This window comes from Trachemys scripta, chromosome 1 (assembly GCF_013100865.1).
Source record: "Trachemys scripta elegans isolate TJP31775 chromosome 1, CAS_Tse_1.0, whole genome shotgun sequence".
Classification (NCBI taxonomy): Eukaryota; Metazoa; Chordata; order Testudines; family Emydidae; genus Trachemys; species Trachemys scripta.
Genome location: NC_048298.1, coordinates 186,452,043 through 186,464,113, shown reverse-complemented (window position 1 = coordinate 186,464,113; position 12,071 = coordinate 186,452,043). Strand labels below are relative to the sequence as shown.

The following is a 12,071-nucleotide window of genomic DNA, read 5'->3' as shown; positions in this document are numbered from 1 at the left end:
TGTAAAAGTCATAGCATTTATATCAGCCATTTTGCAGATGATTTTTGTTTCCCAAAATGTTTCATTCAGTATATCAATGCAGAGCTAAGCAACGACCTGTGACAGACTTTATAATGCAACTGAAGAATGAGCCATATTCAGAGAGTGTCAGAATGATTGTTCTGAGCTTCTATCCTCTCTCCCTACTTCAGATTCCAAAGAGATGTGGGGCAGAGGGAATGGAAGGGGCTGTGAGGGCTGCAGGATGAAGTATGTTGAAAGAAATTTTGATGGATGCATGAGGTGTGTGCAGGACCTGTGGAGTTAGTCGTGTGGTGTGCCTTGGGGGATGGGAGCGATGCCAGGAGAGCAGGAGTGTCGGTGACTGGGGGGGGATGTGCTGAAGATAGGATGAGAGGAAGGAGGCTGGGTCATTGTGTGGCTGCCCTGGGGTGATCCCCCAGGAGCAGGGGAACACTGGGTGCAGGCAAGGAAGCCAAGAGCTGAGTCTCCTTAGGGCCAGGTGCAGGGCGCTGTACCAGGTGCAAGTCACACTCCCCTTTCTTATTTTGTGAGAGGAGGCAACTCACTTGCTGAGGATCTGCTGTCCTCTGGGATGCTGTGTCTCTGGGCCACCTCACCTCCGTGCCCAGCTGGCCCCCAGCTCTTGAATATAGCTGCCCCCAGCCTCCCTGTCCCCTGTGCTCACAGTCTGAGGTTGGCTCCCGGTGCCCATATCGCAGGTTTCCGCCCACATACGCACATAATCTGAGGCTGGTTCCCAACACCCAGACTTCAGGTTGCCTCCCACTCAAGCTCACAGTGAGAGGATCTGGCTTACAGCACCCAGATCACAGCCTCCCGCCCTCTTCCAGCTGCACAGCCTGGTGAGTTTGCATGTTTTCCTGTTTTCCTCTCAGCCTCTGTACAGATCAAGGGGAAAGCAAGTAGCTGGGCAGCTGGGCCTGCTCAGGAATTTTTTTTGCAGGGCCCCCATAGGAACTAGGAGCAAATTTTCCCCTGCTCTGACCCCAGTGAAGCCAGAGGCAAATTTGGCCCTAGATGTCTCCAGAGCTCACTTGTTTCTGCTTCTCTTTTTCTCGGCAGTAGCTGGAAGCCTGAGTCTTGACTGTATTTTGCTCAGACAGGTTGGTACTGCAAAATAAAGTTCAGTGCAAAGGGGCTGAAGTGAGAGTGGGGGAAATAATAATGCTCATAGGATCCACAGGTCACATAAGCCTCTCTCAAAGGAATTCGTGGAGATGAATAAAAAGGGAGAAGGTCTTTAACTTGATGTTGTTATTGTTTATTTGTATGGTGCCAGGCATTGGCCTGGCCCTTTACAGTCCATACGTTACGCATCAGCCTATCGTAGCTAGATCTGGAGGGACAAACACTGTGCACATGATTTTAGGCTGTCATATCGTATGTGTGAAGTGAGGGTTGAATTTCTATCTTGTAATCATATAAACATAATATTTTGTAAAGGAACAAGTCAACCAGCCCAGCCCTGCTGTATCTGTGTGGCTGTCTAAAGTGGAATTATGAATGATGGTTGAGGATTGGGTGAACAGTGAGACACAGGAAGAGGAATGATGACAATATAATCTGTTCACACTCAGAAGTTTATTACATTACAATAGTTGAAGAAAACAGTCTGAGTCGGTGTACAGGAGTGGAAGCATAAACCTACCAAAAGCTATGTCTACATTATATACCTCTTCTGGTGGTGTGTAGTTTACAGGTAGCTACGTAGTTTATGAAAGGCACACCATAGTGCACAGTTACACGAGTCAGTGACAGGCTCTGGCAGAGGGAGGCAGTTGGGAAAAGGCATCAGCTGCTCCCCACTGTCAGAGCCTTTCGCTGCGGCTAGGAAAGGCTCTGGCAGGGGGAGGCAGGCAGCAAGGAAAGGCTCAGCCTTTTTCCTGCTGCCTGTCCCCCTGCCAGAGCCTTCCCCCCTGCTGGAGTCTTTTCCTACAGGATCCAGCAGTGGGGAGCTGGCAGCCTTTCCCTGTGGTCCCCCTCCCCCCCCAGCCAGAGCCTTTTCCTGCATCTGTACCCCAACTACACACTCACACCCTTCAGGATGTCTTTACTGGCTTAATCCGTGTTTTACCATCTACACTGCTATTTATACCTCTTCTGGGGGCTAAATGTGTGTGTACACCGCACACTGCTGAAAGAACCTTGCTGTGTAGCTGTGCCCTGTCTATCTTAGGTGTTTCTCTTGTGCCCATCACCATGATATCTAAACACATACCTAACTATGCCCAACATTTATTCAGTGCAGTAGTAAATTTTACTTGTTTCTGTTCTGTCTCTGGTGGGACCCTGGCATTCTGGATGCCAGATTGTTGCATACATTTCTAAAAGCCATATGAAAAAAATGGGGGCTCAGTTGTGGAACACTCCAATCTCCAGAAAACTGCTCACCCTAGCAATCTCTCTGAGTAAACAGCCAGGGAAGAGAACCACTTTCACGCTGATGTAATTGGTTACAATTATGTATAACGGGTGAGGACAGTACTGTTGCAAGACATTGTATGGGAGTGTTTATGGGCAAAGAGCAGTGGTAACATTTATGTGTTGGATTGGCACACAGGCTTTCAGCCCCTAATCACTCCATGAAAAGATTACTACGGTGCTGTATTTTCAGAAGACAAATATTTCTGTAGAGATTTCAATGATAGGCTGCTATGGCTGATGGTTATATGGCAGGAAAGATATTAGGGTCAGATCCCCAACTGGTGTAAATCATCCTAGCTCCATTGACTTGAAGGGAGTCACACCAAATGCCAGATCCCAGTGGAGGATCTGGCATTTAACAGTTATCTGTCTCTACATTACACACACTATGACAGTGGTTCTCAAACTTTTGTACTGGTGACCCCTTTCACATAGGAAGCCTCTGAGTGTGACCCCCTTTATAAATTAAAAACACTTTTTTATATATTGAACACCCTTATAAATGTTGGAGGCAAAGCCAGGTTTGTGGTGGAGGCTGACAGCTCCAACCCCCCATGTAATTACCTCGCGACCCCCTGAAGGATCCTGACCCCCAGTTTGAGAACCCCGGCACTATGAAAATCTGTCACTTTCTAACCTCAGCATGCATGAAAAAGCACAGACATCCTAAAAAAATGTTGGGCCCGATCCTGCCCACTTTGTGGCCAGTGTCAATATTCCCCTGGACATCACAGGTGCAAGATCAGGTCCTTTTTTGAACCTTATAATAAGATCACTCTTACTGAATGACAACTGTAAAAGTGAGCTGGAGCCAAACAGAATTTTTCAACATTTGTTCCTGGGAATGCATGCTTTCTGATCAAGCATGAACCTGTCAAAATAACCAACCTAAATGAAATATTTAGAATATACACTGCAAAGGACTACTGATATGTTGAAATTAACCCTTCAAGTTGTGTTGTATACATTGTACTTGTATGTATCTCACATAGATGTATCTATGCTTTTAGGGATGAATTAGTGTTTGACTGTCTTTCATTTCTTAGCACAGCCACTTAGCATAGTCACAAATGCTTCTATTTGGTAATGAACTGACTGATAGAAATCAGAGAAGATGTATTATGGTACTGTAGTACTTGAACTTTCATTTGAAAGACCTGCAACCAGGTGTGTTCATGGGCAGTCTTCAAACCAGCTCTCAGCAGTCTCATGTCATGCACGTGGAAAACCTGAAACACACAGAGACAATTCACCTGTATCTCCATCAAATTGAAAAGTGTGCTGAGCTTCCTGTGTTTGTGGGTAATGGCTTTTTAGCTGGTTCATCTAACACCCACATTCTGCTATTGCCCTGCTACAGGAGATTGTTCCTGATCACTCCAAAAAAAGCAATCTATTTTTAAACAAAGGGATCCTGGTGGGTTGAAAGCTTTATTTACCAACTTTCTGGATTGCTACATGAACTGTTTAAGCACTAATTGGAAAGGCATCTGTTGGCAGAGAACCCCCTCTGATATCTTCCTTCGCATACATCTGTCAGGTGCCACCTCAGGCTAATTTCTCTTTGGCAATAGGCCTCCATAGGATGAAGATACAAATCAAGAACAAAGTGGCCATTGGATGCTTATTTAGCAATTTTAGATTTCTGGAGAATTTTCTCTGCCACTAATGCACCTCTCCCATCCCCTCCCATTCTTGCTTCACAGATGACAGGGCTCTTGTCTAGGCCAGAGAGAATTAATTGGGTGATAATTGGGTAGCACATGCACATAAAGTGATTGTTGGAGGGTAATATGGAGGACTGAGCAGTGTGACTACAGTTCAGTGTACATTTGAATACGGGCAAGGGGACAAAGACTGTCTAAGGCCTTGTCTACAAGGGTGTTTTGTACCAGTGCAAGTCACAGTTTGCACCAGTGCAGCACACTTACGCTAGGGGTTTGCACTCGTGCAGCTACATTGGTGTAAAAAATCCTAGTGTAGAAAAGCCCTCAATTTAAATCATCCCAAACAATATCTGCAGACAAATAGAGAAAGGAAACATTGGGCCAAACCCTCAGCCGATGTAAGTCCGATGGAGCTATGCTGATTTATAGCAGCCGAGGCTCTGGCTCCTTCTGTTTTAAATAGTGCTACATTTACAAATAAATATTTTAAAACACATTGAAACTGAAGGAACGCTGCCCGTAAACTCTCCTGCTTTTCCCACTGACAGAAGTGCTGTATGAGCTTCCTGCAGGCCTGCTCTATGACACTTCTTGTCAGAATGACAGCTAGCAGGTGCTTGGGTGATAAATTAGTCGTGTTTACAGCAAATTGGAGTGAGGCTGGAATGTTTGAAAGACACTAGAGATGTACTCGATTGCACACACGAGGAAATCAAGTCAACAAAGTGACAGCTAGGGATATTTTTGTACCTACATCAAGCAGCAACTGAGGGAATGAAATTTAGTTCTTGACTGAAAGAGAGGGTTCAGAGGAAATCCCTCATCTCCTTACACAGTAAGGCGAGGATTTGGAGGAAAAGTGGACAAGACTCCCATATTGGGAATAAACAGAGCATGAAAGAATAGAAGTTCAATTTCATCCTTTGTGCAACTCTATTGTAGTCACTAGAGTTATTGCCAAATACAAGGGTTGAGCCTTGTGTGAGGACCACCAAGGAATTGAAACTGTCGGCCTAATTCACCACAGCAATACTCCAGTTTTACACTGATGCAACTTGACTGGTTTCAGTGGAGTCACACGAGTGCTAAACAGGAGTAATGCAGTGGTGAACTAGGCCTTGTATTCTTATGTCTCAATGTAATATCACCTTCTGACCCTTCTTAAGGGTCTTTCTATCTAGGGTGACCAGATGTCCCGATTTTATAGGGACAGTCCTGATATTTGGGGCTTTTTCTTATATAGGCTCCTATTACCCCCCACCCCCGTCCCAATTTTTCACACTTGCTGTCTGGTCACCCTATTTTTATCTGAATCCAAAATCCCGCTGGCACTTTAGAGCTAATAATAAATGACTTAAAGGGTTTCCTAAAGTCCTCATTTATCTCTTGCCCATCCAGAATGTAAGTAGTCCACAGGATTTATCTTTGACAGTTATACTTGCACAGCTATCTTTGAACAGCCCATCATGCCCATCCATTGTAGATCAATGGAGAAGGAGTAAGTGTACACAATGTCCAAGTGTTATGTGCAGTAGTTCACACACTCCTCCATTTGCAGTTTTTTAAAATTCACACACACGTTCTACAAATTCATCACTGTATTTACTATGAAAGTTCAGTTATCTTGGAAGCATTGTCATGTGTAGGAGTATAGTTAGCTGAGGGCTACAACGCATTTAAGTTAATGGATCAGTCCTTAAAGGTTGCTCATGTTTGTTAATATTTTACGTTAGCAAATAGTTAAATAGCTCTCCAGAATGAATGGTCAGCTGGGAGATTCAAAGAAATTATTTCTTGTTTTGTTTTGAAATTATTGTGGTTGGGTGGCACTTTCCATTTTACAGTATTCCGAATGTTGACACACTTCTCACCCAGTTTGTAGAAAAAATTCTCTCTGAGAAAGGCTTCAATTTCCTTTTTTCTTTTCTTTTTTGCTTTTAAAGGATCTGTCAACAGCTGTGAAATGTGAATGTATTTTAGCCTGCTGAGCTCAAGTTACCAAGACATAATTTTCTGTAAGTAAATTTGACCTGTCAGAATTCTTTGTCTAAAGCAATAATTTGGATCTCGGTATTATTTTGTAAGGGAGATTTTTCCATCTTGTTGGCAGATAATTTGGACCCTCGTCAAACAAATGTTAAACTCAGCTTCTATGTGTTGTAAAAGGTAATCAGAGGGTTCCTATGCTGTAGAACAGGGGTTCTCAAACTATGGGTTGGAACCCTTCAGAGGATCGTGAGGTGATTACATGGGGGCGGGGTCGCGAGCTGTCGGTCTCCAACCCAAACCCCGCTTTGCCTCCAGCATTTATAATGGTGTTAAAAATATAAAAAAGTGTTTTTAATTTATAAGGGGGGGTCACACTCAGAGGCTTCCTATGTGAAAGGGGTCACCAGTACAAAAGTTTGAGAATTAGTGCTGTAGAAGGATACTGTTGCTATGTGAAAGTTGATGGTAAGTGTTTTGTTTCAGTTCACATCTCGACTGAGCCATACTTTAAAGTTTCAGGATTGACCTGAACCACCACGCAACCCAAACGGCCAATTTTTGTCTGATTTCAGTTTAAAATCATCAAATTTCATGTGGTTTGATTGAAACTATTAATCTTTCCTAGAAAATGTGAGGTGCAGGAGTTCCTGCTTTCTCCAAAATATTTATAAACTTAAGCTGAGTGTTAAGTTTGCTAGGAACCCAAACCCAGGGGAAATGTTGCATAGTTTGCGGTTTCATAGCAAAAGGTTCAGACAATTCCAATGCTGAAACCAACATACTGTTCTTGTATTAGAGTTTCATTTCATTAACTTTCATAGCATTATATTTCAGGTAAATAAATGCAGTTTTTATAAAGGAGAAAGAATCATAGGATCAATTTCTTTTTTTCATTTCCAGTGCATCATAGCATCTCTGTTTGCAGATGGCATCTAGAGAGACAGATAAATAATAGATTTTTCTGTTTGCTGGCAATTAAAAAAATGTTTTTGGTCAATTTGAAAAGAAATGTTTTGAATTTTTTGATGAATCAAAAAGTTGAAAAAATCATTTTGAGTCAAACAACCTGTTTTCATTGGATTTCAAATGTTTCATTTCAATTTTGACCCTTTTTTGTTTTGGATTGTTTCCTTTTTAAGTTAAAGGAAAATGCAGGGGCGGAGGGTAGAAGTAATTTCAAATTAAAAAAATCATAACTTTTGTTCTTGGTTTTTTTTGGATTAAAAAATAAAAAATTGGGTTTTCTTTTCAGGCAAAAGAATTTGACAAAATTGACATGAATTTGCAAAGGTTTTGGTATCAGAGGGGTAGCCATGTTAGTCTGGTTCTGTAAAAAGCGACAAAGAGTCCTGTGGCACCTTATAGACTAACAGATGTATTGGAGCATGAGCTTTCGTGGGTGAATACCCGCATGCGTCTGACGAAGTGGGTATTCACCCATGAAAGCTTATGCTCCAATACGTCTTTTAGTCTATAAGGTGCCACAGGACTCTTTGTCACTTTTTACAAAGGTTTTGGTGTCACTGAATCTGCAGTTTTCACCACTAAAAAAAAAAAACTTTCACACAAAAACTATGCCCAGACACTAGCTAGAAACAGAAAATTTAACCCGGCCTCACAAGATAGCACATATTTGAGTGCCATTACTCCTAAACTGAGTGTTTGGAGTGAAAATCTCTCCCCTGCAGAAGGCCAGCACAAGATCTATGCTCCACTCAAGTCTTACTTAAGCCCTCAAAATAAGGCTCAAGTAGCGTGTAAGACCTGCATAAACCTGGTGCTGGCCCAGGAGCAAATTTTACCCCTTGATGTGAATGAATAAAATACAGAACATGGCTAAAAAAATCCCATTTAAATCAGAAGAGCCTGTGTAAATGGACCACTCTGTTTTCATATAATTAAAACTGTATAAAGAACTGACAGCTCCTATATTATTACAAGATTACCATCAGTGAAGTCACCTTGAACTACAATACCTGCTATTCAAAAAGTCTAAGGGCATAATACAATAAGGAATGTTTGTTTTAATTTATTACAAAAGCTAAATTATGCCTTGTACTAAGATTAAAGTGACATGTCAGTTATATTGTCTGGTTAGGGAGACTTGCATATTGCAATCCTGATACATTGTTCTTATCCACTGAAAGGATTTACTGGACAGGATGTCTGGTATTGAGACTCTAAGGGGGGAAATGATCATTAAGCTTCTTGTGTAAAACTCTCAGTCAAAGTAGTATTGATTACCAAAAATCTTTGATTCCTTGTGCCAAAGTGATTTGATTGCACTCTATATGGCAGTACTCCTGATTTGCAAGGATGTCACCAGAGGTCAGCTTAACTATCCAACAAAACTCACAATTGCATGGTGGCTTTCTTTGAGAAGGGCTCTGTGAATCAGTTACAGGAGGGTGGTTGGTTTTTGTTTTTCTGGAGGTAAGGGGGGCAAATGGAAGCACTTTTCATCACCAGCCCCTAGGAGCTCCTGCACTGGAGGCTGCTGCCTCTTTCTTCTGTCACCTGCTGTTTTCACAGCTGCCTCCTGGCCTTTCCACTCCCTATTCTCCCCCAACTTCTGTTTTACTGCAGCACAGTGGGGAAACAGACAGAGAGAGCAGTAGTAATTTATTTAGGATGTTTGTACTTACATAGTAAACATTACTCTGAATTGACACATTAAGGGACAGGTCCTCAGCTGATGGAAATTGAAATTAAATACATCTTCACTAAATGTAATAGATTTATGCCAATCTACACCAACTGATGATATGGTCCGAAACATTTTGTTTCCAAGTTCAGCATTCTTCCATGAAATCGTTTTCTTCTCTCAGAAAGGAAGGCAGACAGGATATTTATCAGTTGTACAGAATTATTGCCACATTGGTTTTAAAAGTGTACCTGGCTTTCATGCTTTTCTAGAAATCACCACTTCAGAAAGGAAAGAGTGACGGAAGAAGATGGCAACGCTGTCTAATGATACCGCACTGAATTCACTCCTCTCCAAATTATTACAAGAATATGTAGACCGGACAAATAACTCTGCATCTTCTCAGGCTGGAAAACCCAGTGACAATCTGGAAATCATCTATGTGCTCTTGTTGCTTGGTTTCTTTGGCTTTTTCACATTTGGAACAATGCTTAGCAACATCCGCTCCAAAAAGCTTGAGCACTCAAACGACCCATACAATGTGTACATTGAAACAGATATTTGGCATAAGCTGGATGAGGCAAATTTTCATGCAAGAATTGTGGGACATTATAAATCGTGCTGTGTGTTTGAGAACCAGGTTGCTGTGGAGCAACCTATTAATCAGATTCCTCAGGTGAAGTCTTCATAGAGAAATGGGAGAAAAGATGGTCTGTTAACTTTACAGGTATAGAGCCAGATCTTCACCTGGTACAAATGGAAGTAGCTCATGGCCCATCGGTGCAAAATAATTTTGCATGTAGAACAAAAAATCTCCTTCTGCATAGCATCTCCCATGATGTGGTAGCACTGCATTTCATACACTCCTTGTTCCATGAAATTGGACAATTGTGCTGCAAAGCTTTCAACCTTGAATATCAGCTTGCAGTAATCTCTAAGAGCCAGATCCTCACCCGGTGTAAATCAGCGTAGCTGCATTGTTCTCACCAACGAGGCTAGTTTAAAAAGTGGTTTATACTTTGAGGCTGCATCACATATTCTTACCATGATCAAAATTTAGAATCTGCTGGTAGCATTTGTAGTAACCTGCCTGATTAAAACAAGAATTCATCTAGCCCAAGCTAGAAATGTTAACAATCAAGTAGCATCTAGGCAATTCCACCCTTTCAAAATATGAAAGAAGCTGATCAATAGAGCTGGTTGAAATTTGTCATTCAAAAGATGTTTGAAGGAAAAACAATCTTGTTACTAAATGAAAAATGTTGTGGAAGATTTTTGTTTCTTTCCAAGTTTTCCATGGTTTTGATGAAAATCTGAGAAAAAAATTGGTTTCCGGTTTTGCATATAAAAAAAATCAGAAAATTATGTAGTGAAAAATGTAAATACAATTTTCCAACTGACTCTACAGATCAACCCCGCTCTGTACTTTCTCCCTCCTCATGAAGAAAGATTATGCACTAGGGATGAAATTCACCCAACTGCACAAGGTGAGCACAAAGTCTGTGCATCACTTATGTTCTGCTTACACGCTATTTTGATGGTTATTTAGGTGGTGCATAGATCTTGTGCTGCCAGTGCACAGGGTGAATTTCATGCTACGTGATGAGTTTGTTTAGCAAACCTCTGATATTTAAGCCCCAATTCAGCGATGCACTTACAAACGTGCTTAACTTACAAACGTGCTTAACTTCAAGCTTGTGAGTAGTTCCATAGAATGCTCCAAAATAGCAGTTTCACATTCAGTACATTTCCTTTATTACACAGTGGCCAAAGCGCAGCCCAGCTGACGGCAAGAAGGTTTTTCTACCTGTCCAGTGCCATTTGTTCGGTACTGAGCCCAGCTGAAATGCGTCAGCTGAACTCAGCAACTTTGGGAAGGGGAAAGACTAAAAGAAACCGCAGGAAGCATTTCTTGTCTCTGCGAAAACAGGGGACTGTGCCCTCGCCAGGCAACACAGGCTCAACAATAGGGCTCTCGGCCCCTCACCTCTGCGCCTGGTCTCAAAGGAGCATGGTCTGAGCAAAAACGCCGTTTCAGCTGCACATCGCATATACAGTTTCTGGTTCAAAAGTTCTTATAATTAAGGTGAGGTGGGAAGACAGTCCCCCGGGTCGGGGTAACTCATGTAAAGAGCCACTTCAGCTGCAGACACAAGTAGGCAGGGGGCTGGAAAGATAAGTGCAGCACCACAGAATGTGCCACACCACATACCTGGAAGACATATTGCTGTAATTCACTGACTGTTCTCTTTCTAAGCTTAGGTACTCCTTAAAGCCCGACACTGTCATTAGAAATCATCATACTATTAAAAATATTGCTTGTGCTATTAGTGTTTGTGCTTATTGTGCTACCAACAATAGCTGAAAATAATTGGTGGAGATTGTCAAAGCAGTTTAGGGGATTTAGACAAGTACCTTCCATTAATGTGAGTGGAAGGTATATGTTTTATGTGCCCTAGACTGCTCTAAGAATCTCAGTCATTGTTATTATCTGATTCACTTTTTCTAGAACAAAGCAATGTATCCAAACACCCTTCGACTTTGGGGAGAAGAGCCTTCCTGGCTTGGAACTTTTCTTCTTAGTGCCATTTATGCTGTTTATTTATTTTTTGAATTTCCCTCAGCTTGAACAAATGAAAACAGGCTAAGCAGTTTTGCTTTCTAGTTCTCCTGCAGAAGGCCTGTACTGTACAGTTTAGAGTGAAGTGTTGCTGGGAAATGTTTAAACCTGAACAAAAACCAACTAAAACATTTTAACAAATACTATTAATGTTAGCTTTTGTTGAAAGTTTTTTAAACAAATAACTCCCCCCACCTAAGTTTTGGCCCTAAACTACATGGCAGTGTCCTTGTTAAAAAGAATGTACATTACTTGCAATATAATTATTAGTGGTGAAGGTGACTGACATTTTTAGTTATTATATAACTTCTATGTTGTTTTAAAACTATAATTTTCTTTATTTATAAAAGGGGGGAATACAATTTTATAGTAATTATTTCCTCTATAGAGGAGCTATTAATTGGCTTTTCAATGGTGGTGTAAAAGTGTACCATAGATTTGGAATGTTAACTTTATAATTTTTTTCCAGTTTGTTTTGTGAAAATCATTTTCCTTTTTACAAACTCAATAAACTGTGTAATTACAAAACTGTGGTGTAGCCTCAGATGTCATTCCTCATAAGATCATAAAATTGTAGGACTGGAAGGGACCTTGAGAGGTCATCTAGTCCAGTCCCCTGTACTCATGGCAGGACTAAGTATTATCTAGACCATTATCTAGACAGGTGTTTGTCTAACCTGCTCTTAAAAACCCCCAATGATGG

The 12,071-nt window shown here is 41.4% G+C and overlaps 1 protein-coding gene across 1 annotated transcript; it reads left to right on the top strand.

Moving 5' to 3' along the window:
- Positions 1-722: 722 nt before the first annotated feature.
- KCNE1 (potassium voltage-gated channel subfamily E regulatory subunit 1) lies at positions 723-11,816 on the top strand. The gene is made up of 3 exons (XM_034752425.1): positions 723-866; positions 6,059-6,130; positions 9,021-11,816. Exon 3 carries the CDS (start codon positions 9,059-9,061, stop codon positions 9,437-9,439), a length of 381 nt encoding a protein of 126 aa, XP_034608316.1. The 5' UTR covers positions 723-866; positions 6,059-6,130; positions 9,021-9,058; the 3' UTR covers positions 9,440-11,816.
- Positions 11,817-12,071: the final 255 nt, after the last annotated feature.

Coding starts and splice junctions, on each gene's coding strand:
- KCNE1 (XM_034752425.1), top strand. CDS start 9,059: ATGGCAACGCTGTCTAATGATACCGCACTGAATTCACTCCTCTCCAAA.